At 43.1% G+C, this 27,108-nt stretch overlaps 1 protein-coding gene across 1 annotated transcript; it reads right to left on the bottom strand.

Moving 5' to 3' along the window:
• Positions 1-23,977: 23,977 nt before the first annotated feature.
• LOC130477053 (probable G-protein coupled receptor 132) lies at positions 23,978-24,982 on the bottom strand. The gene has a single exon (XM_056849046.1). It carries the CDS (start codon positions 24,980-24,982, stop codon positions 23,978-23,980), a length of 1,005 nt encoding a protein of 334 aa, XP_056705024.1.
• Positions 24,983-27,108: the final 2,126 nt, after the last annotated feature.

The raw sequence follows: 27,108 nt of genomic DNA, 5'->3' as shown, positions 1-27,108 counted from the left end.
CACAACTGAAGACAAGAGATCCCAATGCTTCACTGGGATAGCCGGCAAATAGAGTTAGAGTGACTTCAGTCCAATGTGTGTTGGTGAGGAAAAGACCTCACTCACATCTCTGTCCCTGGGGAATAATGGACACACACACGCATACGCACTACTCCCAAAGTCTGCCAGCTCGGAAATTACTGTTGCTGGGGAGGGAGTTGAAGAAGCACCAAAGGGAGGGCTAGGAATTAGATAATTCTGTGTGTGGATTTGGAAACAGAGTTAGGAACAGTTTACTCACAAAGGCCAAGTCATTCTACATAAACAAGCTTCCCAGAGCATCATGCTCGAGGACACTATGAACATCAATGCCAACCAGTACGGTTAAATCACCTCTGCCCTATTCTTCCTTGCCCTTAAAATGGGCACTTCTCCTTGGAAGTGCATGCTCCATGCCATGGTGTTGATTTGGTATTAATTTGTGCACTTGCAGAACAGCAAGAAAGATTTAGCTTGGAAAGAAGGCGGCTGAGGGGAGGCATGATAGAAGTCTATAAAATTATGCATGGTTTGGAGAGAGTGGACAGGGAGAGGTTTTTCTCCCTCTCCCATAATACTAGAACACAGGGTCATCTGCTAAAGCTGGAGGGTGAGAGATTCAAAACAGATAAAAGGAAGTATTTTTTCACACAACACATAGTTAAATTGTGGAACTCCCTGCCCCAGGATGTGGTGATGGCTGCCAGCTTGGGGGGTTTTAAGAGGGGAGTGGACATATTCATGGAGGAGAGGGGTATTCATGGCTATTAGTTAGAATGGATACTAGTCATGCTGCATACCTATTCTCTCTAGTATCAGAGGAGCATGCCTATTATATTGGGTGCGGTAGAACACAGGCAGGATGGTGCTGCTGCACTCGTCTTGTTTGTGGCTTCCTAGAGGCCCCTGGTTGGCCCCTGTGTGAACAGACTGCTGGACTTGATGGGCCTTGGTCTGATCCAGCAGGGCCTTTCTTATGTTCTTATGTACACTACTGGTCCAAAAAAATTTTTAGATAGGGAAACATTATAGAAGAAAAAATGCTAAGCATGTCAGACGATCAGGACAATGTATATAATGAGCGGCCCATCTCTTTACAGATGTACAGACCACAGCATAACATTCTGTCGCAAACTACCATGCTCAAAAATGACAAGGCTGGAAAGCACATGATGCGCACAATTTGCAACAAGTTAGGAAGTCTGGGTTGATACTTTGATAGGAGACCTCCTGAAACCCTACTTGAGTTCCATGATGGAAGCTAGGCAGGGTAGGTGATTTAAAATAAATAAATACATTCAAGAGCTGCCCCACCCTGACACTGATGGCCCAAGCTGGCCCAATCTCAGAAGCTAAGCAAGGTCAGCCCTGGTTAGTACTTGGATGGGAGATCACCAAGGAAAATGCAGAGTTGCTTTGCAGAGGTAGGCAATGGCAAACCACCTCTGAATGTCTCTTGCCTTGAAAGCACTACAGGGTTACCAAAAGTTGGCTGCAACTTGATGGCACCTTACATACACACAAGAGCTTCCCAAGAAGCTGAAATTCAACAGGGAAAAGCTGTCCGTCAAAGCAACTCTGTGCTCGGACAAGCTTCCCCTTCTCTATTGCTACTTGTTCGGTTTTGAATGGAACAGTGGCACAGAGCGTGCACTGCAGGCCATGGTGACATGATTGACAGGAAGATGGAGTCCACCATAGTTTAGTGCTCATGCTAGCACCAAAAGGTAGAAGGAAACTTCTAGGCTCTGCTACATCCACCATTTTCACAGTTGTGCCAAGATAAGCATTATCCCATACAAGCTGAACTTAATAACCTGGGCCAACTAAGGGGGGTATGGAGTTCTAGGTAAGCTGATGAGTAAACAAGAGAGCCGCTCAGTCTCAGGTGGGCAAGCGATGTCTAAGGAAGGTCTCCCAGCAGGGCTGCTGCCAAAATGCTTTGTCAATAAGCCAACAGAGCGAAGGAAGATCAGTGTGGTGTGCTGTGGAGTGATGAGTGTGGGCTGTTCTTACAGTTGCCTTCAGAAAGTGATTGTATGTATATCTCGGGCAGCATGACCTGTGGGAAATGCTGTGTGTGGAATGCTTTGCATCTGCGAAATCATTGTGCTGCATTAATAGACACAATCTATAGTCGTGTGTGCAGTAGATGTTTCATTTTACTCATCCTAGACATGTATGAGCTGGTTTGAATTGTCCCGTATCTGGCTGTACCTGAACCTAGACCTTACAGCTTGTTCTCCAGTCCAGAGTCCTTGAGGTCACTTGCCAGGACTTAAGCCAAAGGCTAGAAGCTCAGAGCAGGAGGGAAGCAGGTAGGGTTTCCAACTCTGGCATGGTGTCAGCGAAGGCTCGCAATCGAGCCCCGGATAGCAAGCTCCGTGTCCTCCCCCCCCCCCACCTCCTGGTCCCGTGGGAAAGTCTCTTCAGTTTGGGAGAAAGGTGCTATGGCCAGAAGCTCCGATGTCTCCATTTCAAAGTAGCCTTCCTATTGTAAATCTGATCTGATCTCAAGGTGTGATTTTGCCGAAACCCTCTCTCCCTTGAAGTTTGAGAGAACTCTGTTGTTTTGCATTTCAAAGCCATGACGTGTAAACAATTCTAGTGTGTGCATCCTATAAAGCTGATCTGTAAAATCCCCGTCATTATTCTAACCTTAAGTTGTATAGACCACTGTACTCGTTTGCTTTCTTAATAAAACTTTTAAACTCTCTGTAATGTCTGGAGCGAAGTTTATTATTCCTGAGATGCAATGAGGTCCTGGAGTCTGACACATGGGAAATTCCTGGTGACTTGGGGCAGTGCCTGGGGAAGGATGTTTCGGAAGATGTGAAACAATAGAGACTGCCCTTCAAAGGTGTCATTTTCTCCAGGGGAACTGTTCTCTTTAATCTGGAGATAAATTGTAATTCAGGAAGAACTCCAGGCCCAAAGTGGAGGCTGGCAAATCTAGCAGCAGGCAGAAAACTTGGAATGCCAGCTTCCAGGTGGGACCTGAGGATCTCTTGGAATTACAGCTCAGCCCCAGCTCCCCCCCCCCAAGGCCCCAAAAATTTCCCATAGGCTTTAATGGAGCTGAAAATTTTCAGATATCTGAAAAAAAGCTGGGGGAAACCCATACCAGTATGGGTATTCGGCTTTTTTCAGCTTTTCCAAAAATTGTCTGATCCAATAAACCCAAATCTGAAAAATACCGAAAAATGGTGCTTACCCCTAAGGCAGATAAAAAATTTAAAAACAGAACAAATACAAACACATTTCTCATGCTTTACATGTGAATGGCAGGGAAGACACAAAACAGAACAGAACAAAACAAAAACCAGCCATGGTGAGGGACAATCAACAGTAGAAAAGAAAAATGAATCGAAAAGTTTGTCATACGCATGCCTTGTAAAAATCTACCTGGAGCTTCAGGTAACAAATGGACTATGTGACTGAAAGAAGCAGTTTCTTCTGAATATGTTGCAGAAAACAAAACTGGCTTCTAAAATTTGGGAACTATAAATGATTCCAGAGTGACAGCAAAGTTGAAAACATTCAGTTCTGAGTATTTTCAGATAATGCTTCTTAGAGTTAGCAAACTTGAAGTTCCCCCATACATTTGTAGTTTAAGAATTATTACACCAGTTGGTTGTTATGACTTGTAAACTTACAAAGAAAAGAAAGAAAAACTGGATTCTGAAATTGGTTTTGTACTTGGGTTAAAAGGATAATACAGGGTAGGAAAACCCAGGCAATGTGCGTTAGTTATTCACTGTGTTTGTTTTGATCATACTGAGCAGCCTGCACCATAATTCAGATTCACAACATACTAGAGCAGAGGCTTTCAAACTTTCTACCTCAAGGGAAGCCTTTACATATTGAGTTGTCTGCCAAGGAACCTCTGTGTATTGCAGCATATTCTGAGGCACAGTCTAGGGAACACACTCGGTTCAGGCTGGATTCTGTTAGTTTCCGTTTCTGTGTGAACTGAAACAGTTCCCTAGAATCTTGATGTTAACTTGGGAAGGACAGGCTTCTTAGCCAGGACATGGTCCCTTGAAGGTTTCTTGCCCAAGGGCACACAGCAGTCTGGAAACAGCACTGTGCTACGCCCTTTCTTTCCCCGCTCTTTCCCCTGTTGCCCTCCCATCCTGTATCCTTCTGGTCTCCTCTGATAGTGATCATTTGCACATCTGGGGCCTGTGCAGGAGAAAAGGTGGATCCTGCATCCTGCCAAAAAGATCTGTGCATGCAGGAGAGGGGCTGCCAATTCCCCCCTCCCATGGCAATCCTTCAATCCCCTTGTTTCTAGAGTTCCCAGTGTCCTAGGAACAGCAACCGGAGGGAGCATTTCAAGCTGCTACAGGAGGAAGGCGGTGAAGAAGCCTCACTTATGTGCATGGAACTACTTCTAGGGATGGAGATTTTGATGGGATCCAATATATGTGCCACAGTAAGAAGAACCCATGTTGTGTTGCTAGGCTACCACTGGCATATTCCCCATGGGATTGCTTTTAAAAGAAATAGGAGGCCACATAATGTTTTCATTTCTACTCTTGACACTCAGTTTCTCCCCTTGAGCAGGTTCAGGTGCTCCTACCTTCTCTTAAGTCCATCGTTCACATGAATATATGAAACTACAGCCTTACACTGAGTCATGCCATTGGCCTAGTGAGGTCAGTATTGTCTACTCTGGCTGGCAACAGTTCTCCAGGGTCTCTGGCATAGGTCTTTTATTTCCATTCTTACTTGATCCTTTTTTTTAAAATTGGAGATTCTGAGGGTTGAGCTTGGGACCATCTATATGCAGAGCAGATGCTCTGCCACTGAGACATGATTCCTCCCAAACTAAAAACCAAATTTGATGTTGCATGGCAAATACTTCTAAAACACATCTCAAGTTAAGCCAACAGTGCATTTTCTCTTGCAATGCACTCTTGTGTGTGTAAAGTGCCGCTAAGTTGCAGCCGACTTATGGCAACCCAGTAGGGTTTTCAAGGCAAGAGGCTAACAGAGGTGGTTTGCCAGTGCCTTCCTCTGCATAATGACCCCAGTATTCCTTGGTGGTCTCCCATCCAAGTACTAGCCAGGACCAACCCTGCTTAGCTTCTGAGATCTAACGAGATCAGGCTAGCCTGGGCAATGCACTCTTAGGAGGGGAAAATTATTAGTTTAGAAGCTGTGGAAAATCTCTTCTTTTACTTCTCCCTCTCTACTTTGCTAATCCCACCATAGGGAATGCTAGGATGAGTGTTCCTTATTGATGAAGAAATTAAAGTAATTTGAAAAATATGGCAAATAATGCCATAGTTCTCTGTTTGCATCTGGTATACTTTTGTGTGTAATTGTTTCACAGTTACCCCTCGTCCTGTTCTAAGTGAAAACAGAGTGTTTTAGAAGATGTGCAGCTTAAAGAACAAACATCCACCCAAGTTTTGAGGTTGGTTTTTGTTTTATCTTTGTTTTGTCCTGTGTATTTTGGAATAAACAATGGTGGGGTTTTTTAGTAATGCACAAAGACTTCAAAATTATTTAGCAGGTTGCCTGAATCCTCTGACCTTCGCTGACCTTCGCTGACCTTCTCTTATAGGATATATTGCAAGTTGAAAAAATGCCTGTACTTTTCTTGCAGACCTTATCTGTATACTAAAGATTTTATTTGGTGCTGCAGAAAGAAAGCCCCATTTTGTGAATTACAGTTAATTGCTGTACTCAAGCATCACATCACATTACATGATGGGCTTGTGCCTTCCCCAATTCCTCCTCACACACAAAGTTTAGGGAGTCTTCAGTCTAACTACTGTCTTATGTGATGTCTAAATTCAGATGGTTTAAAATATTGAGGTCTGGGTTTTTCCTCACAAACTGAGATTCTAAACATGGTTCTGAATCCCATTTTATTGGGAATAAACACCCCACCCCCATGAATCTGGGGTGTCAGAATTCACCATTATCAAGTTTTGAGGATTTAGTCCATACTAACAGAACTTGTACAAAAGATATAGGGTTGGATCCAGTCAGTTTTTCCCTTGATGAAAAAAGGAGGAGGGGGTTCCCTTCGACCAACCAAAAAGCTATGCTGGGGACCATGGGGCATATATGGGCAAAAGCTATGTGAGATGGGGACTGTAATATGGAGAGAAATTGGGTCAGATTGAGTGAAAAATTCTCAACATGGCACCATATGTAGACACATCTGGAGACTGGGGTCATCCATAAACAAGACAGATCTTTCTGAAACCTGAGAAAAGACCCAGGTTTGCAGAAAAATGTAAAATCTTAAAAATAAAATACATGGGCGGTTAAACTCCCCCAAATGAAAGGAATGCCTACAGCTTTTAAAAATGAATGCCCCTAGTGACTGTTGTGAGGCAACCCAACAATATTGCCAACTTTCAAGCCTCACTTTTCTTTTGTCCTCATGGACAAAATCACATCTCAGTTACATCAGGCTGCAGGACAAACTGAGGCAGGATGTTTTCACAATGTTGAGCATCTGTTCCTGGTCTTTAGGAATAACTCATCTCAAACTACTCCACTATCATCTCATTAAAGGAACATATTTACATTACGCTTGCTCTTCTTGTTGTAAGTTTATTTTATCCTTTATGATACCAGTTAACTGAAGACTTAACATTAACTTAACATTTGCATGAAAGTCTCATTCTCATTTCCAGCAACCCTGGTCCTCTCTCGCTTTATTTAATTGATTGTTTTACCATTTTCTCCCTGATACACTGTTTCACAAAATTCCAGTCGATTAAAAACTTTTTTTAAAAAATCACTTTTGGTTTTTTGCTCCTCTCAAATTGCTAGACCCAATACCATTCATCCCTCCCTCTGAACAGAAAAACTCAGACCAGACAAGTATAAACTTCTTTTGCAACCAAATACACGTTCAGGAAAATGCTGTTGATTTCTCCCCCAAATTAATTTGTCAAAGGCTCCTGCCCCTGAGGGATGTTGCCCAGGATTTCATTGGCACAGCACAAAAGCCCTCCAACGTTCAGTGTCTTACCCCAATTACTCAGGATTTCACAGTGGCACACTCTTTGCCCTGCTTTCCGGTTATAGCTCAAGAAGATTGTTGTTAACTGTTTCCTCTTCCTCTGTCTGGGTTCAGTTTTAATATGGGTCACCTGGCCTCTCTAAATGAGCTCATGATTTTCTCCAGCAACTCTTTCAGATTATGTCAAGGTGCGCAAGGTTGGTGGCTCCTGAAAAGTTTCTCCTTGTCCCAGATGGAGCACATTAAGAAAGGATGAAACCAGACCACAATTTCATGTATTTATTTGTTTTATTGGAAACACCTTGAACAAAAATGAGGGATGGTTACATAGCAACCTGAGGAGAATTATATGCCTACAGAACAATAGAAAGTCTGGCAATAGAATGGATTTATTAAAGACCTCCTGGAATACCTGTTTTAATGGATCCAAGATGAATGTCCTGAGGAGCCACGGACAGTTGATAGGGTGGATATATCACATATGCCTGATTCATTTCATGCTTAGCTCAAGTGCTGGTTCTTAGTTTTAAAACCTTTCATGACCCAGGTTCTACATACTTAAATTGCTGCCTCTCCAACTACAAACCAATGAATCACCATGGAACATCCCAGCAACTGTGGCTAGCTGCCCCATAAGAACATAAGCACATAAGAAAAGCCATGCTGGATCAGACCAAGGCCCATCAAATCCAACAGTCTGTTCACACAGTGGCCAACCAGGTACCTCTAGGAAGCCCACAACAAACAGGATGACTGCAGCAGCACCATCCTGCCTGTGTTCCACAGCATCTAATAAGGCATGCTTCTCTGGTCCTGGAGAGAATAGATATGCATCATGACTAGTATTCATTTTTACTAGTAGCCATGGATACCCCTCTCCTCCATGAACATGTCCACTCCCCTCTTAAAGCCTTCCAAGTTGGCAGCCATCACCACATTTTGGGCAGGGAGATCCACAATTTAACTATGTGTTGTGTGAAGAAATACTTCCTTTTATCGGTTTTGAATCTGTCACCCTCCAGCTTCAGCAGATGACCCCGCGTTCCACTCTTATGAGAGAGGGAGAAAAGCTTCTCCCTGTCCACTCTCTCCAAACCATGCATAATGTTATAGGCCTCTATCGTGTCTCCCCTTAACCGCCTTCTTTCCAAGCTAAACAGCCCTAAGAGTTTTAACCGCTCCTCATAGGGCAGTTGCTCTAAACCCTTGATCATACAAGTAAACCCATCAGCTGCATGTTCCTTTGCAATGGCCACCCCTCCCCTCAGAACAGATTCCCTGTGGGGGTTCAGTCACCTTCTTATTTGGCAACTTTCAAAAGGGGTGTGAAGCTTCTTCATTTCAGTGAGCTTCCATAGCTTGGTTCCTTAGCTGTTAGCTGCTCCATCCACTGAACTTTTAGTTTTCTGTACTGATTTTTAGGGTTTATATTGTTTGTTCCTGGTTTTAATTGGGATTATGTATTTTATATGAATTCTGTGGACTTTTATATGAATTCATTTTATATTAATTTTGTAGAAAGTGCGGGGGATATGAGTTTTAAAATTCTGAGCATTCCTAGCATAGATCATCTTTCAAAGCTAAATTGTATGTTTCCTGTTTTGGATCAGGGACACAAGTAACGGGGAGAGGGAATCTAACTTCTCCACTCCTTTACAGTTTCACCTATTGAAACCACTCTTTCCCCATGCTCTGATTAGACATGGAAAGAAAAATTGTTAGATGCCTGAATATGAGCATAAGGAAGAAGAAAAGATTTCAATGGGTGAGGGGAGGGAATGAAACATATTGTCTCATCTTCATATAGCACTGGCGCAAATCAGAACCCCTGAAATTCAGTTTAGAAAGATGCTTAGAGATTTGCATCCAACTTTGGTGGAAACCCCCTCCCTTCTTTTGGTAATGTGTGAAATGGCCCTTTATTTTGCCTCAAAGTATGTCTGGTATTGCAAATGTCACCATCTCGGAAAACCTTACACTTGTCTGCGTGTGTGTGCTTTTTAAAAAATACATCTGGTGGCCATTTATAGCAAGCACCATAAAGACTTGTTCCAATTATGCACACGGATTTCCTCTTTGAAGATTAAAAAATAGGTGTTACTTCATGCCCATATAAATTCAGCCTTTATGCCTGTATAAATTCAGTTGTAAAAAGAGTCTAAACCTAGACATCTCTTACATGTTGTTACTTGTGCAGGCATATCACATATTTTAGACCGGGCTCTATTCTGAGGTTCACATTAGGCAGACATTGCCTTCTGCCTTGCCGGGCGGGGGGGTGGGGGTGGAATACAGTATTACGTTATGTTAAGGCTGCAGCAAACTTTGACATAATGCATTTCTAAAACTAGTTCCTGATGTTTGTTCCATGTTGTCCTGATTTCAAAAAAAAAAAAATCATATTAATAGAGAGATAGCAATTTCTATTTCATTTCATGGATTTTTTCCCAGAGAATTTTTTTAATGAAATAATAAAAACAGAGTACTGGTACTGAACCTAATTTCAACTGATCAGAATGTTGGCTAAATTGTTCAGCTTAACAACTAAGAGATGCTGAAGCAAAGACGTGCAAAACTCTTGAGACAGCTTGCTAATCTTATGGGTCCGTCCATGATTGGAGCTCCTCGATGAACACATGAAGCTGCCTTATACTGAATCAGACCCTTGGTCCATCAAAGTCAGTATTGTCTATTCAGACCGGCAGCGGCTCTCCAGGGTCTCAGGCAGAGGTCTTTCACATCACCTACTTGCCTGGTTCCTTTAACTGGAGATGCCGGGGATTGAACCTGGGACCTTCTGCATGCCAAGCAGAGGCTCTACCACTGAGCCACAGCCACAGCCCTAAGGCCACTTTGACAATTGGACTCTATGGCGTTGAAATCCTTCCCCTCTCCAAACTCCGCCCTCCTCAGGCTCCATCCCAAAAATCTCCCACCGGTGGTGAAGGGGAACCTGGCAACCCTACACCCACTTGAGAGAGAGTGACAACCCACTTTGGGTCCTGGCCCACAGGCTGAGAGCTCCTGTTTTAAGCACAATTTGGTGGCAGCTCTAAACTGAAGCAGACTGAAGTTGGCCTATACTGTAATCATGCACACAGTTTCCTGCAGGTATGAGGAGGAGGAGGAGGAGAAGAGTTGTTTTTTCTATGCCAATTTCCTCTACCTTTTAAGGAGAATAAAACCGGCTTAGAATCTCCTTCCCTTCCTCTCCCCACAACAGACACCTTGTGAGGTAGGTGAGGCTGAGAGAGCTCTAAGAGAACTGTGACTAGCCCAAAGTCACCCAGCAGGCTTCATATGGAGCAGTGGGGAATCAAACCCGGTTCTCCAGATTAGAGTCCACCACTCTTAGCCACTACACCATGCTGGCTCTCTTAGGGATATTATTATTAATATATATTTCTAAATGGTTGTCACCCTAATTGCCTGGTCTTCCAAAGTGGCACACGTTTCTAAAATCCACAAACACTCTTAGGAGTTAACGCATTGCTAACTAGACACAGGATCGCAGCTTTCACAGAACTGAACCTGCTTCCGCAGTAGTATTTCTAAAAGACGTTTGTTGTCTTGGTGGGATTTGCGCTCCAATTAACGTTGCATGGAATTGCGATGCCAGCCATGAAGCTGAGATGTCAAAACAAAGTTTTGAAAGATTTGAACAATTGCAAGCTTAGCGGAATGAAAGAAGACACTGTGCAGAACATTTCGGAAACGACATGGATGGCGGCAAGCATCTGTATGTTTGGAAATGTTGAAGTTTCTGCGTGAAGAGTAGATTGAAGTTTATACAAACAAGGTTCTATGATCTAACGTTGGGGCTTTTACAGACAAATGCAGACAAATCTTTACAGGAGGTGACACACACTCCCCAAAAAAACGTATAGAGAGGGATGAGACACACGCAATGTCAAAGTACTGCTTTTCACCCATGTAATCCCGTCTGGCAAAGCTTGTTTCCATCTTTCCACCAAGTCAGATCTGTAAAAGCAATCACCTTTCATCATAAGTTGAACCGAGTATGAAAACCTCTGCATTTCTGAAAAGCTTTGACAAAGCTAATTGAAATCCGGGCACTGAAGGGTTTGCATTTCCTGAGATAAGGTGTGTTTACAGAGGAAGTTTGTTGCTAAGTTGGCCCGGCGAACCCTCCTGAATCTCTTGTTAAAGGATTTGTGTTCTTTCTGTGGGTGGATCATCAGCTCATCCAATTATGATTGCAGTCCAGCCAGAAATTGTGTCATATGCTTTACTAGTTCATACCGGTTTGCACATTCCTTTCACTTCGCAACACACTTGCAACAAAACAAAACAAAACATTCAAACGGAAAAGCAATAGGGTAAAAGCCCCACAAAAGTCTGTCCAAAGATTAAATAAAAGAAGTATCCACTTTTATGGAAGAGGTTTCCTCAAAAGTATTCAATTTTAACTCAGGAAAAATAGGATGTCAAACATTTGATAGTATTCTATATTGGTAATACCAGACAGGAATTGTGATCCCCCACCATCGTGATGATTTACTATTGATTTTTCATACCCAAGGAAATGCAGGCCACTTGATATCCCATAATCTGCTTCCTAGGATTGCCAGCCTCCAAGTAATAGCAGAAGATCTCCTGCTATTACAACTGATCTCCAGACGATAGAAATCAGTTCACCTGGAGAAAATGGCCACTTTGGCAATTGCACTCTATGGCATTGAAGTCCCTCCCCTCCCCAAACCGCGCCCTCCTCAGGCTCCACCCCAAAAACCTCCCGCCGGTAGCGAAGAGGGACCTGGCAACCCTACGGTTACCATATTCCTCTTAAGCTTATGCTTAGTACTATCTTTCTGGGTTTCTTGTACCTTATGAAAGAGGTCTACGGTCATTTATGCATGGGTACTTAGACTCATGTCTGACTCCGTTGTTCCTTGTAGTTCTGCATGAGTTTTCCATCCATTAGAAGTGATCTCACTGCCAGCAATGTCCGGGTCTTCCCATTCCTCTCTTAAACTGACTCTTCCCTCTCCCCTGAGTTCAGCCCGGCTGAAATCTCCGTGCAGAAGGCAAAGCACTGGACACAGAAGCTTGCCTTCCCTCATAGCCAATCACAAAGCAGCATGTAAAGAGGCGGGGATTCAAATACTTCCTGCTTCCTGCTTTCTTGGAGCTCTTTCTGAGAAAAAGAAAGGCTTTTTAAACCGAGGCTTGGATGGCTCCCCCCTCTTTTTTCAGATTGCTCCGGTTTTTGTTCTTAAAATGCTTTTTTATGAGTAGGGTTGCCAGCTCCCTCTTCACCACCGTCGGGAGATTTTTGGGGTGGAGCCTGAGGAGGGCGGGGTTTGGGTAGGGGAGGGACTTCAATGCCATAGAGTTCAATTGCCAAAGTGGCCATTTTTCTCCAGGTGATCTGATCTCTATCGGCTGGAGATCAGATGAATTAGCAGGAGATCTCCTGCTACTACCTGGCAGTTGGCAACCCTATTTATGCAGCAGTTGGGTTTTTTTTGGGGGGGGTCTTCTCTCACAGTGAGCACTGCAAAGTAAGCCAATTACAAAGCAGCATTTAAAGGGGCAGGACTTGATCTGAGTTTGGAGATTCCCAACTGGAAAGTGTGGGTCCAGCCAGCAACGAACCTCAGGTAAAACTCCCATGCATAAATAGCCTAAGATGTTCCATAACTAATTTGGACAGAAGACACCCACAGCCCCCTTTCTCTGGTTTTCTTTTTTCCCCTTCTAGATTTACAGTCTGCAACCCACTCCTCTTCAGCTTGTCTACTGTCCTTGCTCAGTTAATTCAATTAGAAATTGAAACTAACAATTTCATAATCTTAGAACCACCCCCCATTACACAATTTTGCTTTTGTTTCTCTTCCCCACCAGCTTTGTTGTGGTGGTGTCGACACTGCATTTCTAGGAACAGTACATTGGTACATTTGTGCAAAATCATAGTTAATTCTGAAAGTAAAGATTGAAAAACCAGAGCAGGAGGAAAGCATGCATGAACAGGAAATGCCCCCGAATTAACTCCTGGGAGAGCGGGGGACAAAAGTAAAATGAAACTGAATGTAACCGAAGTGCAAGTCTGGACTGACATAATTGTTTGAAATTTGGCATTTGTATTCATCCTGAGCCCAGAAGCCTTTGAGTCTATTACCATAGAGCCATACTGAATATTTATCATATAATCCATCTGCACTCCTGCCTGTTTTTACACTCAGCTGTGCTCTGAAATTCCCCAGCTGAGTTTCTCTGGTACAACAGAGACTCCAGTACTCTACATGAGTTTGTACTGCTCCATTAGGGGAGTGCCAGCCTCCAGGAATTAGCTGAAGATCTCCTGCTGTTACAACTGATCTCCAGCCGATTGAGATCAGTTCCCCTGGAGAAAATGGCCGCTTTGGCCATTGGACTCAATGGCACTGAAGTCCCTCCCCTCCCCAAACCCCGCCCTTCTCAGGCTCCACCCCAAAACCTTCTTCCGGTGGCTAAGAGGGCCAGTTCTGAACTGGACGGCAACTCGGTCCTCACATAGAGCTTTCTGTGCTCATTGCAAAGCTGCAAAGCTATGGGTCAAAGCCAGAGTATTGTCAGTGTTGTAAATGGGGTTGGCAGGCGGCCCTCTGCCTGGGAGATTTTGGGGGGTGGGGCACTGTGAAGGGATGAGTTGATCAAAGTCACTGTAGGAAGTCCCCAGAAGGGGCATTGCAACGTCAACTGGCACCCCCCATTCCCTTAGGGGAGGGGCCGTAGCTCAGTGGTAGAGCGTCCGCTTGGCATGCAGAAGGTCCCAGGTTCAATCCCCGGCATCTCCAGTTAAAGGGACTAGGCAAGTAGGTGATGTGAAAGACCTCCGCCTGAGACCCTGGAGAGCCGCTGTGAGTCTGAATAGACAGTACTGACTTCAATGGACCAAGGGTTTGATTCAGTGTAAGGCAGCTTCATGTGTTCATGTGGTCATTTGAGCACTGGTAGGGATGGAGCAATATGGGTGGGAGTTTGCCTGGCAGAACCAGACAAATGGTTATGAATGCAGCTGTTTAGTGTGACTTGACATTTTGAGGCCACCATCCACTTTGCCTGACACACGCCAGCTGCAGGTGCACCTGCGAAAGTTCATGCTACAGAACCCACTGAGACCCCGAATGCACCCACACACAGCTCTTGGGTCTCTTTGCTGCTACAGTTGCTGAGCCGTTCTGGAATTTGTGGTCTGATGCTTTTGTAGTGGTCTGCTGCATCCTGCCTGTGCAGACACTCACCTGACCTCCAAAAATGGGGGTGCACAGAGCAGAACTGCTGCAGATACAGCCTCGACTATATTGCTCTGTGCATATGACATAAAGAATGGTCTACAAAGAGCAATAGTAAGTACGTTGCCCGACTTCCTGCCCAACCAAGCGCATGGTCCCTACCCTGCTCGCACATGTTCACCTGAAAGTAAGCACAGTGCTGTATGTGCGTATGATCTGAATGCATGTAGACTAGGGTTGCTCCCACAACAGGTGGGAGATTTTGAGGGCAGAGCCTGGAGAGGGCGGGGTTTGGGGAGAGGACTTCAATGCCATAGAGTTCAATTGCCAAAGCAGCCATTTTTCTCCAGGTGATCTGATCTCTATCAGCTGGAGATCAGTTGAATTAGCAGGAGATCTGCTACTACCTGGCAGTTGCCAACCCTACATGTAGACCTACATCTTCTACTTGCACAGGGGAGGCTTTTAATTGAGGGTAGGGTTGCCAGGTCCCTCTTCCCCACTGGTAGGAGGTTTTTTGGGCGGAGCCTGAGGAGGGTGGGGTTTGGAGAGGGGAGGGACTTCAATGCCGTAGAGTCCAATGGCCGAAGCTATTACAACTGATCTCCAGACGATAGAGATCAGTCCACCTGGAGAAAATGGCCACTTCGGCAAATGGACTCTATGGCATTGAAGTCCCTCCCCTCTCCAAACTCCATCCTCCTCAGGCTCCGCCCCAAAAACCTCCCACTGGTGGTGAAGAGGGACCTGGCATGTAGGGAGCTTTTGACAGAAGGGGAAAGATCTAATACAAAATCTGCTTCCCTGAATAAAAGTTCAGATTCAACCCATGAATCATCATCATCATCATCATCAATTCATCATTATCATGTGGCACTCCGCTCAGGAACAAGTGGGATTAGTCTTTTGGGCGTCTTCCACACTGGCCTTGGATGGTGTTTTTTTTTATTTAAATTTTATTGGATTTTATAATACAAATTTCCCATATTAACAAACAACAATAATGGTAACATGTAATTCTAAATCCTAACTAGATGTTGTTGTAATTTCTTATATACGTTATAAACTACCAAATAATGGAAAAAAAATTTACTTCCCCATCACCTCCGTCCGCCTCTTAATAAAGTATTCTAACCCGTCGTGATTGGTCTGATCTTCTTATATCTCAGTTAAATTTCATATAACATATTCTATTAGTATAATTAATTATAGTTCTTGATATTAATAGTATCGTTTAGATCAGATTAAAAGGTAGTCTTCCATTTTCCCCAGTCCTAATTCATATTCACAATATTTCATCCAAGCCTCCCATTCCCCCATAAATCGTGCATTGTCTTTTTGATTTAAAATGGCTGTAAGTTTTGCCATTTCCACCAGTTCAAACATTTTCAAGATCCAGTCTTTTTTCCCTGGGATTTCTGCCCCTTTCCATTTCGCTGCAAAGAGCAATCTTGCCGCTGTTGTAGCATAAATCAGAAAAGTCCTTTGTGTTAACAAGTCATCAGGTATCATGCTTAGTAGCATCATTTCTGGTGTCTTGGGTATATTTTTTTGTACTATCAGTCTTACTTCATTATAAATCATATCCCAAAACTCCTTAGCTTTATCACAGGTCCACCACATATGATAAAAAGAACCAATTTCTTTATTACATTTCCAACATTTAGGGGTTGTCACTTTATAAATCCTTGCAATCTTCTTAGGTGTTAAATGCCATCTATACATCATTTTATATATATTTTCTCGAATTGACTGCGCATTTATTCCTTTCAGGTCTTTCGCCCATAATCTTTCCCATTTGTTTAAGGCAATATCATGTCCCACAGTTTGAGCCCAGTTAATCATTGTTGGTTTAATTATTTCCTGCTCACAATAAATTGTTAAAAGAAGATTATACATTTTAGAGATCAGTTGAGTGTTATTATCTAATAACATCCTGTGAAAAGGCGATTTTTCTTTAGAAAATCCGTTCTTCATATCTTGTGTAAATACTGATTTAATTTGATGATATTGAAGCCATTGTAAATCATCTTTAAGTAACTGAAAGTCTTTTAGTGAGCTTTTTTCCCCTTCCCAGTTAATTAACTCTTGGTAGGTGATAAATTTGTCCAGTCTAAGTGGGCGTAATGTCAACATTTCTTGAGGTGATATCCACATCGGTGTTACTGGTTCAAGAATATGTTTATATCTCATCCAAATATGAAATAAGGAGGACCTGATTATATGGTTACGAAATGATGCTTGTATCTTGATTTTACCATACCACAAATAGCCATGCCATCCACTTATATTGTTAAAACCTTCAAGATCTAACAAACGCGAGTTAGATAAGTTCATCCAGTCCTTTAGCCATACTAAAGCGGCCGCTTCAGCATAGAGTTGAAAATTAGGTAATGCTAAACCTCCTCTAACTTTAGAGTCCGCCAAGTGTTTGTAAGCAATCCTCGGCTTTTTCCCTTGCCAGATGAAATTTAATACATCTTTCCTCCAAGTATCAAAATATTTAACATGTGATATTTTAGGCAAATTTTGGAATAAGAAAAGCATCCTTGGTAAAATATTCATTTGGACTGTTGATATACGTTCCAAAAGTGATAGCTTTTTATTTGACCAAATGATCATGTCAGTTTTTATTTTATCCCATAATTTAAGATAGTTATTAGTTATCAATTCTTTGTTCTTCGCAGAGATCCAGATTCCCAAATATTTGACCTTATTAGCCTTCTCCCAACCTGTATATGATATAAATTCCTGCTGTTCTGTTTCTGGTAGATTCTTAAATATTGTCTTTGTTTTTTCTTGGTTAACTTTAAACCCCGATACACTTCCAAAGTCGTCCAAAGTTTCCAGCAGTATCTTCATTGATTGTGTTGGGTTCTCCAAAATTAACAGAAGGTCATCCGCGAATGCTCTCAATTTGAATTCATGTTTTTTAATTTTTAATCCACAAATGTCCTCCATACTCCTTAGCTTACAACATAGTGATTCCAACACCAACAAAAATAATAATGGAGACAGGGGACATCCTTGTCTGGTTGCTTTCTTGATTGAACAGTTATCAGACATCGATTCATTCACCAAAATTTTTGCCTGTTGGGATTTTAACTGGCCACTTTCTGTGGCTTAACATCATCATCATCATCATCAGAAGAGCTGGTTTTTATACCCCGCTTTTCTCTACCTTTAAGGAGCCTCAAGAGTGGCTTACAATCGCCTTCTCTTCCCCTCCCCGCAACAGACACCTTGTGAGGTAGGTGGAGCTGAGAGAGTTCAGAGAGGACTGTGACTAGCCCAAGGTCACCCAGCAGGCTTCACGTGGAGGAGTGAGGAATCATAGAATCATAGAGTTGGAAGGGACCACCAGGGCCATCAAGTCCAACCCCCTGCACAATGCAGGAAATTCACAACTACCTCCCCCTTCCACACCCTTAGTGACCAGAAGATGGCCAAGATGCCCTCCCTCTCATCATCTGCCTAAGGTCACAGAATCAGCATTGCTGACAGATGGCCATCTAACCTCTTCTTAAAAACCTCCAGGGAAGGAGAGCTTACGATCTCCCAAGGAAGACTGTTCCACTGAGGAACTGCTCTGTTAGAAAATTCTTCCTAATGTCTAGATGGAAACTCTTTTGATTTAATTTCAACCCGTTGGTTCTGGTCCGACCTTCCTGAGCAACAGAAAACAACTCGGCACCCTCCTCTATATGACAGCCCTTCAAGTACTTGAACATCAAACCCGGTTCTCCAGATTAGAGTCTGCCGCTCATGAGGCGGTGTGGGGGATCAAACTTGGCTCTCCAGATTAGAGTCCGCTGCTCTTAACCACTACACCATGCTTCCCATCTCCAGAGTTCCCGAACACAACTGTTGTCGTTGCTATGAGGCAGAGGCAGTTTTGATGAATTTTCAGCACGTTATCTGCTATTAGGATCATTTCCTTGTAAGTTAAATTCCTCCGAGTGCTCTAGATTTAAGCGCATCAGTGTCAGAGGGATAATACTTTGTGAAGGAAGACAAAGCACTGTCATGGTTTATGAATATTTAGAATAAAGTTCCTTAACAGGAAGATCCATTATTCTGTGGAGCGGCTCCCAGGGGCAAGTGATGGAAACTGACTTTGCAGGATTTTTAAAACCAGACAGGAGGGAATGCCAGACAAGATACTGTAGGAAACAATCATCCACTGGCAAAAGGATGGACTGAATGATCTAATCTGCTTTTCCATGTCTTAACTCCTATTATGCTATAATTGCTGATGGAACACAGTCAAAAGTGTTGGTGGTGCAAGATCTTACTGCCATCCTTGCAAGTCACTTTATTTCTCTATTTCTTATATGTAGATTCTTGTTTAATATATTCAGATTTAAAAGGCAGAAAAATATTTATTCACATGAACCTGAACTACTTGACTAATGCCACATTCTCAAAGGAGTATGAGTTGGATCCAATTGTTCCCTTTTACTAAGATAGGAATCTTCTGTAGAAGGAAGATTATGAAAAATAATCTTATGAAAAGAGTCCTTTCCGATGGTGAAAGAATTCCTCCAACTCCTTCTTCCTATGATGACTTTTTTCCCCATGAAAGATGACTCCCCCCCCCATTGTTCACTTGGCAGAAGAGAACCATTGGATTTGATCCAATGTGCTTCTAGGGCAGCAGTGTTCTTCACCCATGTATGCTCAACCTCAGAAATTCTCAGAATTTAGGCATGATGCAGCCCAAGCTGACCACTTGCAAGTCCCGGTGATTTCAAGAAAAGAGATTAAATCTGACATTGGACTCAAAGACATTTATAAATGTTCAGTTTTAGTGGGATAATAATTTTTTGCAACTTAAATCACTTCAATTTCCATTAAGACTTTTGCTGATGTTCATGTCGTTAGGTCTGTACAGGCTCACATGAAATTAACTACATCCTGTGTGTGTGTTGTGTGTTAAGTGCAGCCAAGTCGCTTCCCACTCATGGCGATCCTATGAATCAATGTCCTCCAAAATGTCCTATCTTTGACAGCCTTGCTCAGGTCTTGCAAATTGAAGGCTGTGACTTCTGGAACTCCCAATTCACTGATAAGCAAAAATTCCACATCATCAACATAATTTGGCCTGATTAACCAATTCCATGTATTAATGAGAACAGGAGAATATGTCGTCAAAGACCTGATGAAATTGAATGTATGATTTTGGGAAATAAGTTGCAATGAAATTGATTAAAATTTGACCACACAGGCAACACAATATTCTAAACTGGAATTTGTATGGATAAATTTTGAACCAAAACACTGCTCTATAGATGGCTTCCCCCCCCCCCACCAAAGGAACATTTAACTGCACACCATAATTAAGCATTACACGTATTCCTATCTGGCCTGCAGCCATGAGATCAGACAATGATCTCATCATACATCATAAGCTATGCAGGGTGAGGCTAGGTCACTGTTTGGATGGAAGATCTCCAAGGAAAACTCAGGTGTTACAAAGGATACTTACTGAAATTCAGTAGATGGTGCTCTTTCCTTCTAAGTTAGTGCTGAACCAAGCATATGCTATGCAATTGGTGTGTTGAACACAGATTTTAATTTGTGAGCGAGGTAGAAAACTGGCCTCCCAATGCATTAACGTCATTAAAAAATATCATATATTTTAAAGTTGATTAGTTCTATTCATTAATCCTGTAGCTGGCTACACTTTAATTAATATGTCCACATTGCATTGATGCCCGTTCAGAAAGGGCCTTTACACGTGCACAGACACAAGATAAAATCCCATGATTTCACCTACCTTCTGGGCAGAGTCCAGAGACACCTGGAGCTGAACTCTGTTCTTCTCCATCCCGTTCTACTCTGAAGCACCATTTCTAATGGATGCCACTGGAGTTTGGGGTTACTTTGAAGAGAGGGCATTCCAGAACCTGGGAATTCAGTTCTAAATATTTCCCAGGAACATCTCTAGAAACATCATAGCCACCACACTGGGAACTGACCTCCAGACCCAGTACAGCCCACTTTGAGGCACCGCTTCAACAAATACACATTTAGCAGATGATTGCCTACAGAAAACATTGGGGTTACATATATATGTTGTGGTATGGGTGTCTGTGACTGTTTTTCTTAAACAAGATTTTGTCTCCAAAACATCTTTTTATTCCATTGGCCACTCCAAATTATTTCATTTCGGAAATTGCTACTGCTTGCACAGCTGAGTGAATATCCTGCTTTTCTCCCCTATGGAGACCCAAAACAGCTTACAATATCGTTCTTCCCTTCTCCATATCATCCCCACAACAACAACCCAATGATGTAAGCTAGGCTGAGAGTGTGTGTGACTGGCCCAAGGTTACCCAGCAAGCTCCCATGCCAAGATTCAAACCATCTCTATATATCTAATTCTGAACTGTGCCCCCTGCCTGTGGATACTTAAATCCACAGATAGGGTACACGCTCACCCCAACAGGTTTTTCTGCAGACTTAGGGGAACCCCTAGATCTGCAGAAAAATCTGAAATTTAAAAAAAGGTGGGTTTACATCTCCCCCAATTAAAAAAAAATTGTTTGCACATGCACAGATAACACTGTTTCAGAATGGTGGTGGCCACCACCACAGAGAGCTGGGGTCAGCTGCCAGGCCAGGTGGTGGAAGATCTGGGAGTGGCTCCCAGCCTACGCCGCCACCACAGAGGAAGTCTCGGGCTTCTCTGGGGATGGCCAGGCTCAGCTTTCTATGGTGGCAGCCATCCCTGCCGTGGACAGCCAAGCCTGGCCGGGGGATTCTCCCCCGTAAGGGGGAGATGGGATTCCTCTCCTGCGAGTTTCGTGAGCCCCCACTTATTCTAGACTGAAGCTCTAATCACAACACCACACTGGCTTAAGCATGTGTTTCAATCTATAGGTATACACACAGACACGGAGCTCCCACTGAAAAATTCAAAACTGGAATCGTGATTTTAAAGAGAGAAAATGGGAGGGAGAGAAATGCAGACTCTGCAATGGAAAGATGTTTTCAATTGTGATTGTTTAGTTTTTTCAATTGGCTTTTCTTAAGCATTGTAACCCTCCTTGACATCCTTTTTTATTTCAAAGCATAGGAACTATTGGACATCTGTTTTGCTGGAGACTGAGCCTGCTTTACTATTTCAGCTTGAATTTTCAGGTTCTCTTTCCTTCTTGGGACTTGTCACTGAGCTATATGAAATTTCTTCAAGGTACTTCTTTTAAGACCAGTACATCTCTCTTTCCTCACCTTTGGCTGAATCTTATTGCATAAACAGCTATACACAGAGAAAGGTAAAGTGTATGTGTTACTGTAACTTGGACTTCAAATGTAAACCTACAGGATTTTTTTAACCAAAATTAAGAACAGGAGTGCCCTTTACAGATGCTCCTATGTTTTTCTGTGAACCAGAATGTTTCAAAGAAAGGTTTCCAATAGCACTATTTGAAGGGGTCAGTGAAAAATGTTGATGCTTTCTTATCTGAAGTTACAGAAATTCATAGACATGGGACTAGCTTTCTCTTTCTCCATCATCCAGCCACATCTTGCAGTCTCTGGGCTTACTCATCCTATCTCCATGGGCCAAATGAAACTGAACTCTAGCCAAACTGTGGTATGGTGACTGATAGATCTTATGATCTGGATGAGGAGGATAGAGTCACCTGTCACCAATGTGCTGTGATATACTCTTATTGTATGAGTGTAGTACTAACCTCCCTCTCTGGGCTGACTCAAGATGTTCACAGAGTCTGCCTGGGACTTTAGATTCTGACAATGTGCAGATATGCTTGCAATCAGCAGTGGCCAGCTGGAACTCCAGTGATACTTGAATCAATCCACTTCCTTTTAAACCCTTGATTAAGCAGAAGCTTTGGGGTTAAGAGCGGTGGTTTGGAGCGGTGGAGTCTGACCCGGAGAACTGGGTTTGATTGTTCCCCACTCCTCCACATGAACGGTAGAGGCTAATCTGGTGAACTGGATTTGTTTCCCCACTCCTACACATGAAGGCAGCTGGATGACCTTGGGCTGGTCACAGTTGTCTCAGCCCCACCTATCTCACAGGGTGTCTGTTGTGGGGAGGGGAAGGGAAGGTGATTGTAAGCCGGTTTGATTCTTCCTTAAGTGGTAGAGAAAGTCGGCGTATAAAAGCCAACTCTTCTTCTAGCTAAATCAGCTGATATTTAAACAAATGAACGATTTCAAACATTATCACATAATATAAGTACCATACAGTGAGACCATGTGTATTGCATACTTTTTGGTCATCTTTATCCCACGCTTCCGCCAAAGAGCACCGGGCAGAGTACATCGTTGTGTGCTCCTCCAAGTTATCCACACAAAAATCCTGTGAGATAGATAAGGCTGAGAGACAGAGAGGAACTGACTCAAGGCCATCGAGTAGGGTTGCCAGCTCTGGGTTGGGAAATACCTGGAGAATTTGGGGGTGGAGCATGAGGAGGGCAGGGTTTGGAGAGGGGAGGGACTTCAGTTCCATAAAGTCCAACTGCCAAAGCGGCCATTTTCTCTAGGTGAAATGATCTCTGATGCCTGGCGATCAGTTGTAATAGCTGGAGATCACCTACCACAGAGGGAGCTTCATAATTGTGTAGGGATTTGAATTTGGGTCTCTGCAGTCTTTGTTAAAGGCTCATTAATCAGTATCTGAAAATGATGGAAAAACTGTACCAAACAAAGGAAGTGGAGGAGCTGGGCCTATTTTTCAAAACCTGGCTTTGCATCCTTAACCCCCTCCCAAAATCAACACAGCTTTCTTCAAAATGAGGTTTGCTCCTAAACCAGGTGAGCTCCTGCGTTCTGCATCAGCTGAAGTCTCCAAATTTTCTTCAATGGCAGCCCAACTTAAAACATGTCACAGTAGTCAACTCTTGACATTACAGAAGCAGGGATCAGTGTAGCAATGGACAAAGGTGCAGGCAGGAAAATACACTCAAAGTAACAGGAAAGTTCTCGTTTGCGTTTTGTGGCCTTTCGAGTCCAATGAAACCCATCAATATATGTCAGGGTGAAAACTCTGAACTGATCTAAGTAATTGCAATGATTGGTTGTTTTCCGTGCTTTCAGTATCAATTCTGAATTTAATGAATTGCCAAAGTCCGACCAAGTACAAGCAATTCCGTAAGCAAGGAATTGGTTTGCAAGTTGCAGACAGTACTGCCAAATGTTTGACAAATTGTTTGCCTGTGTTCAGACAGTTGTGCAGAAGAAGAAAGCTGATCGTTCGTGCGCATTCTCACATTACTTTCTAGCCATTTCCTTCTCTTCCAGTTGCCTCCACCTTCCTCTGTCTGATGTTTGGCACATGAGTATGTGTGTGTGTTAAGTGCTGTCAAGTCACTTCTGACTCATGGTGACCCTATGAATTAATGACCTCCAAAATGTCCTATCATTATGAGCCTTACTCAGATTGCACATAGCACACACACACAAAATCACACAGTGATTTAAAGATGTGAGATGGTCTTCTTGTGTTCCCCATGACTGTCTGAATTACCGTAAACCTCAGTTCCTAAGTATGAACAATCTTGGAATGCTACAGGTTGGGTTGCTGCCCCAAGATACCCATGATATTAGGAAGGATCCATAATAGTGTGAAAGGCCACATTTTTTCTGATCCAGCAGGGGTGAAATGAGCCACCTTGCAAAAAATCAGAGATTAGTTTGGAAGATTTAGAACCTGGCCAACCATTGTTTTGCTTGTACATAGTCAATGGATTACTTTTTATGCCTCAAGTTGGTCTTGTGTCTGGCCAGTAGTAGAATGTGGAGGAAGATCTTGTGTTTTCAACTCATATTCACTTCTTGTTCTGTGAGCCCAGTAGCAGAGCTGATCTTTCACCTCTGCCCAAGCATCTTTGAGGAGCAGCATGTAAAGAAGGGGGTTCAAGATGTTATCTAGGGTGGTTAAACACCAGGTTGTATATGAATAAATGAAACTGCTCCTCTCTAAGTCACATATCGCATCCTCTTCCAGCATCAGTTCCCAATAATATACATACCAAGAGGTTGCTTGAAATGGAATGCAGAGGAGAAAGAAGGAGACATTGATGAGGAAGATGAAGCCATATACTTTCCTTTTCACTCTCTGCCGCAGAGATTCCACCTTCCTCATTACAATCAGGACATTAGAATAGAAGAATCCCATAAGGATGCAAGGTGTAAAGAAGGAGAGACTCAGGGTGGCCATCTTGAAGTGTGCGTAGTCCGTGCCTAATTGAGACCAATCCAGACAGCGCTCCTGCTGGCGATGTGAGCCATTCATCTGTAGCCGTAAGCCAACAGCACACACAGCAGCCACCAGAAGCCAAGTGGCAGTGCTAACGATGTAGGCGCCGCGCATTGAGTGCAGTCCAAGGAACTTCAGAGGGTGAACCAGACCAATGTAGCGTCCCATGGCAATGAGGCACAGGAAGCTATTCTTGGCATAAAAATTGGTGATGAAGACCATGGCAACTATCACACAGGTCACGTGCCCCAATCGCCATCGGTGATCGTGGTAAATGTAGGCAATCCAAAAAGGGAGAGTTAAGGTCTGCAAGAGACTGGCTAACACCAGATTCAAGACATAGACCGAGAGGACAACCGATCTCTTTATCTGGGATGCCAAGGCAAAAAGTGATAAAATGTTCAGAGGCAGGCCAGCAGTCAACACTATGGAGTACAGAGGGACTGCAAAGTATTTAGTAGTGTTAAAAGTCATAGGGCAGGGTACATTGGAAGTATTCATGGCACCAATCAGTACTTAGTTACTTTTGCACAATGCTCTGTTTCCGACCATCATAATCTCATAGCCTTTGTGAAGGGTGCTGACGGCGTTCCAAATGTATTTGCAAGAACTGAATGGGACAACAGGACATGTTCAGGAGGAGACCACAACACTTTTCTTTCTACTTTCCTTGTTTAGAAGAGATGGGCCACTTGTCTAGACCTGAGGAGGAAATATGCCAAAGTATACTAACAGAGCAGATAAAGTCGTGCTCAACGTTTATATGGTATATTTTGTACACACACACACACACATATACAAATTTCAACGTAACTATAATAATGCTGACAAAGAGAAGAGAAGCATCAATTCAGAACAAATTCCCAGGCTTTTAGAGGCTATATAGTTTTATTATGACAATCAAAATGTTAAAAGGCAGTATTGCATAGTGGCTGCGGTGTTAAACTTTGACATTGGGGAGCCAAGTTTAAATCCTTTCTCAGCTCTGCCCATGATGGGAGAATAAGGGTGGAATGTGCATGAGCTACACAATCTGCTTGGTTGAAAATGGAAAGAAATATTCGCTCACAGCCAGATTCTATTTTAAAATGTTCTAAGTAATTTGAAGAGCTGGATTTGAGTCCAACAGCGCCTTAACAAGTTTTTGGGGGTATAAGCTTTTGAGAGTCAAAGCTCCCAAAAAAGCTTATACCCCAAAATCTTGTTGTTCTCTAAGGTGCTACCAGACACAAATCTAGCTCTTCCATTGCAGATCAACACAGCTACCCTCTGAAACTATCTTCTGAGTAATTTGAAAGCATTTGAACCAGAAGATTTCTCTCATCCAGCTAATAGCTGTGCCTACAGAAGAATTCATATTATCAAGTTAATAGCCCCTTTAGATATAGGGTCTGAGGTCGATAGGGATGCCAGCCTCCAGGTGGGACTGAGGGTCCCCTGGAATTACACCTCATCTCCAGACTACAGAGATCAGTTCTCCTGGAGAAAAGGAATGGCTTGGAGGGTGGGCTCTGTGGCATTGTACCCAACTGAGGTCCCTGTCCTCCCCAGGCTCCATCCCCAAATCTTCAGGAGTTTCCCAACCTGGATCTGGCAACCCTACCCCACCATCCCTCACAGGTGGCCAAAAGGGACCTGGCAACCCTAGAGGCCAATCAGTTGCAAAGCACCACTTTCATATCCTTCAGTTGTTTCAAACACCACAGGGAAATAAGCCAGTTGAGACAGCCCAGGAGTAGTAAGTAATTTCTGTTTGAGGGAGAATTAAGAAATACTTTGGTTTCTTGAAGCATGTCCCCCCTACTACTGTGACGTTAACAATCAGCCTGTGGTAGTTTGACATTAAATTATTGATGGGAGATCTGGAAAAGTCCTGTCCTCCCTGCCTTGGGATAACTGGGAAAAGTCTGAACAGTTGCTTGTAGACTAGGAGCATTTCCGTTGTCCTTCTAGGAAGAAATAATTGGGTGGAGTTTCTTTTTCAAAGACAAAATCTTCTGACTACCTTCACTCAATTTGAGGAAACATGGAATAGCTACACACACTCTCTCTGTGTAGCATGGAAAGGGAAAGCATTTTTTTTTACTGAAATTACCAGTCAACCTGCATAGAAGCATAATTCCTTACTACCTGAGTAGATTATGGCTCTTTGTGTGTGTGTAAAGTGCCATCAAGTTGCAGCCGACTTATGGCGACCCCTTATGGAGTTTTCAAGGCAAGAGACTAACAGAGGTGGCTTGCCAGGGTCTTCCTCTGCACAGCAACCCTGGACTTCCTTGGTGGTCTCCCATCCAAATACTAACCAGGGCTGACTCTGCTTAGCTTCTTAGATCTGACGAAATCAGGCTAGCCTGGGCCATCCAGGTCAGTGCTATGGCTCTTTGAATAAGTGTAAATGTACATGGTGTGTTGTATTACTCTGAACTGAGAATGTCTTTACAGTGAATACATTTTGTTCTATGTTTTCTTATAATTGTCTAATAAAAAGGGCTAGCAGATAATCTTCTTTTGCTTTGCATTTTCCACAGGTCAGACACCTATTGTGTGTTCAGAAAGGGCAATTTAGTACCAGAAATGTAGCCATGGCAGAAAACAAAAACAGTAAACATCTTTTACTCCTTCCTGCC

This window comes from Euleptes europaea, chromosome 4, assembly GCF_029931775.1.
Source record: "Euleptes europaea isolate rEulEur1 chromosome 4, rEulEur1.hap1, whole genome shotgun sequence".
NCBI classification, from domain to species: domain Eukaryota; kingdom Metazoa; phylum Chordata; class Lepidosauria; order Squamata; family Sphaerodactylidae; genus Euleptes; species Euleptes europaea.
Note: the sequence above shows the minus strand (reverse complement) of the source record. Positions and strands in the feature narration are given on the sequence as shown.

Coding starts and splice junctions, on each gene's coding strand:
- LOC130477053 (XM_056849046.1), bottom strand. CDS start 24,982: ATGAATACTTCCAATGTACCCTGCCCTATGACTTTTAACACTACTAAA.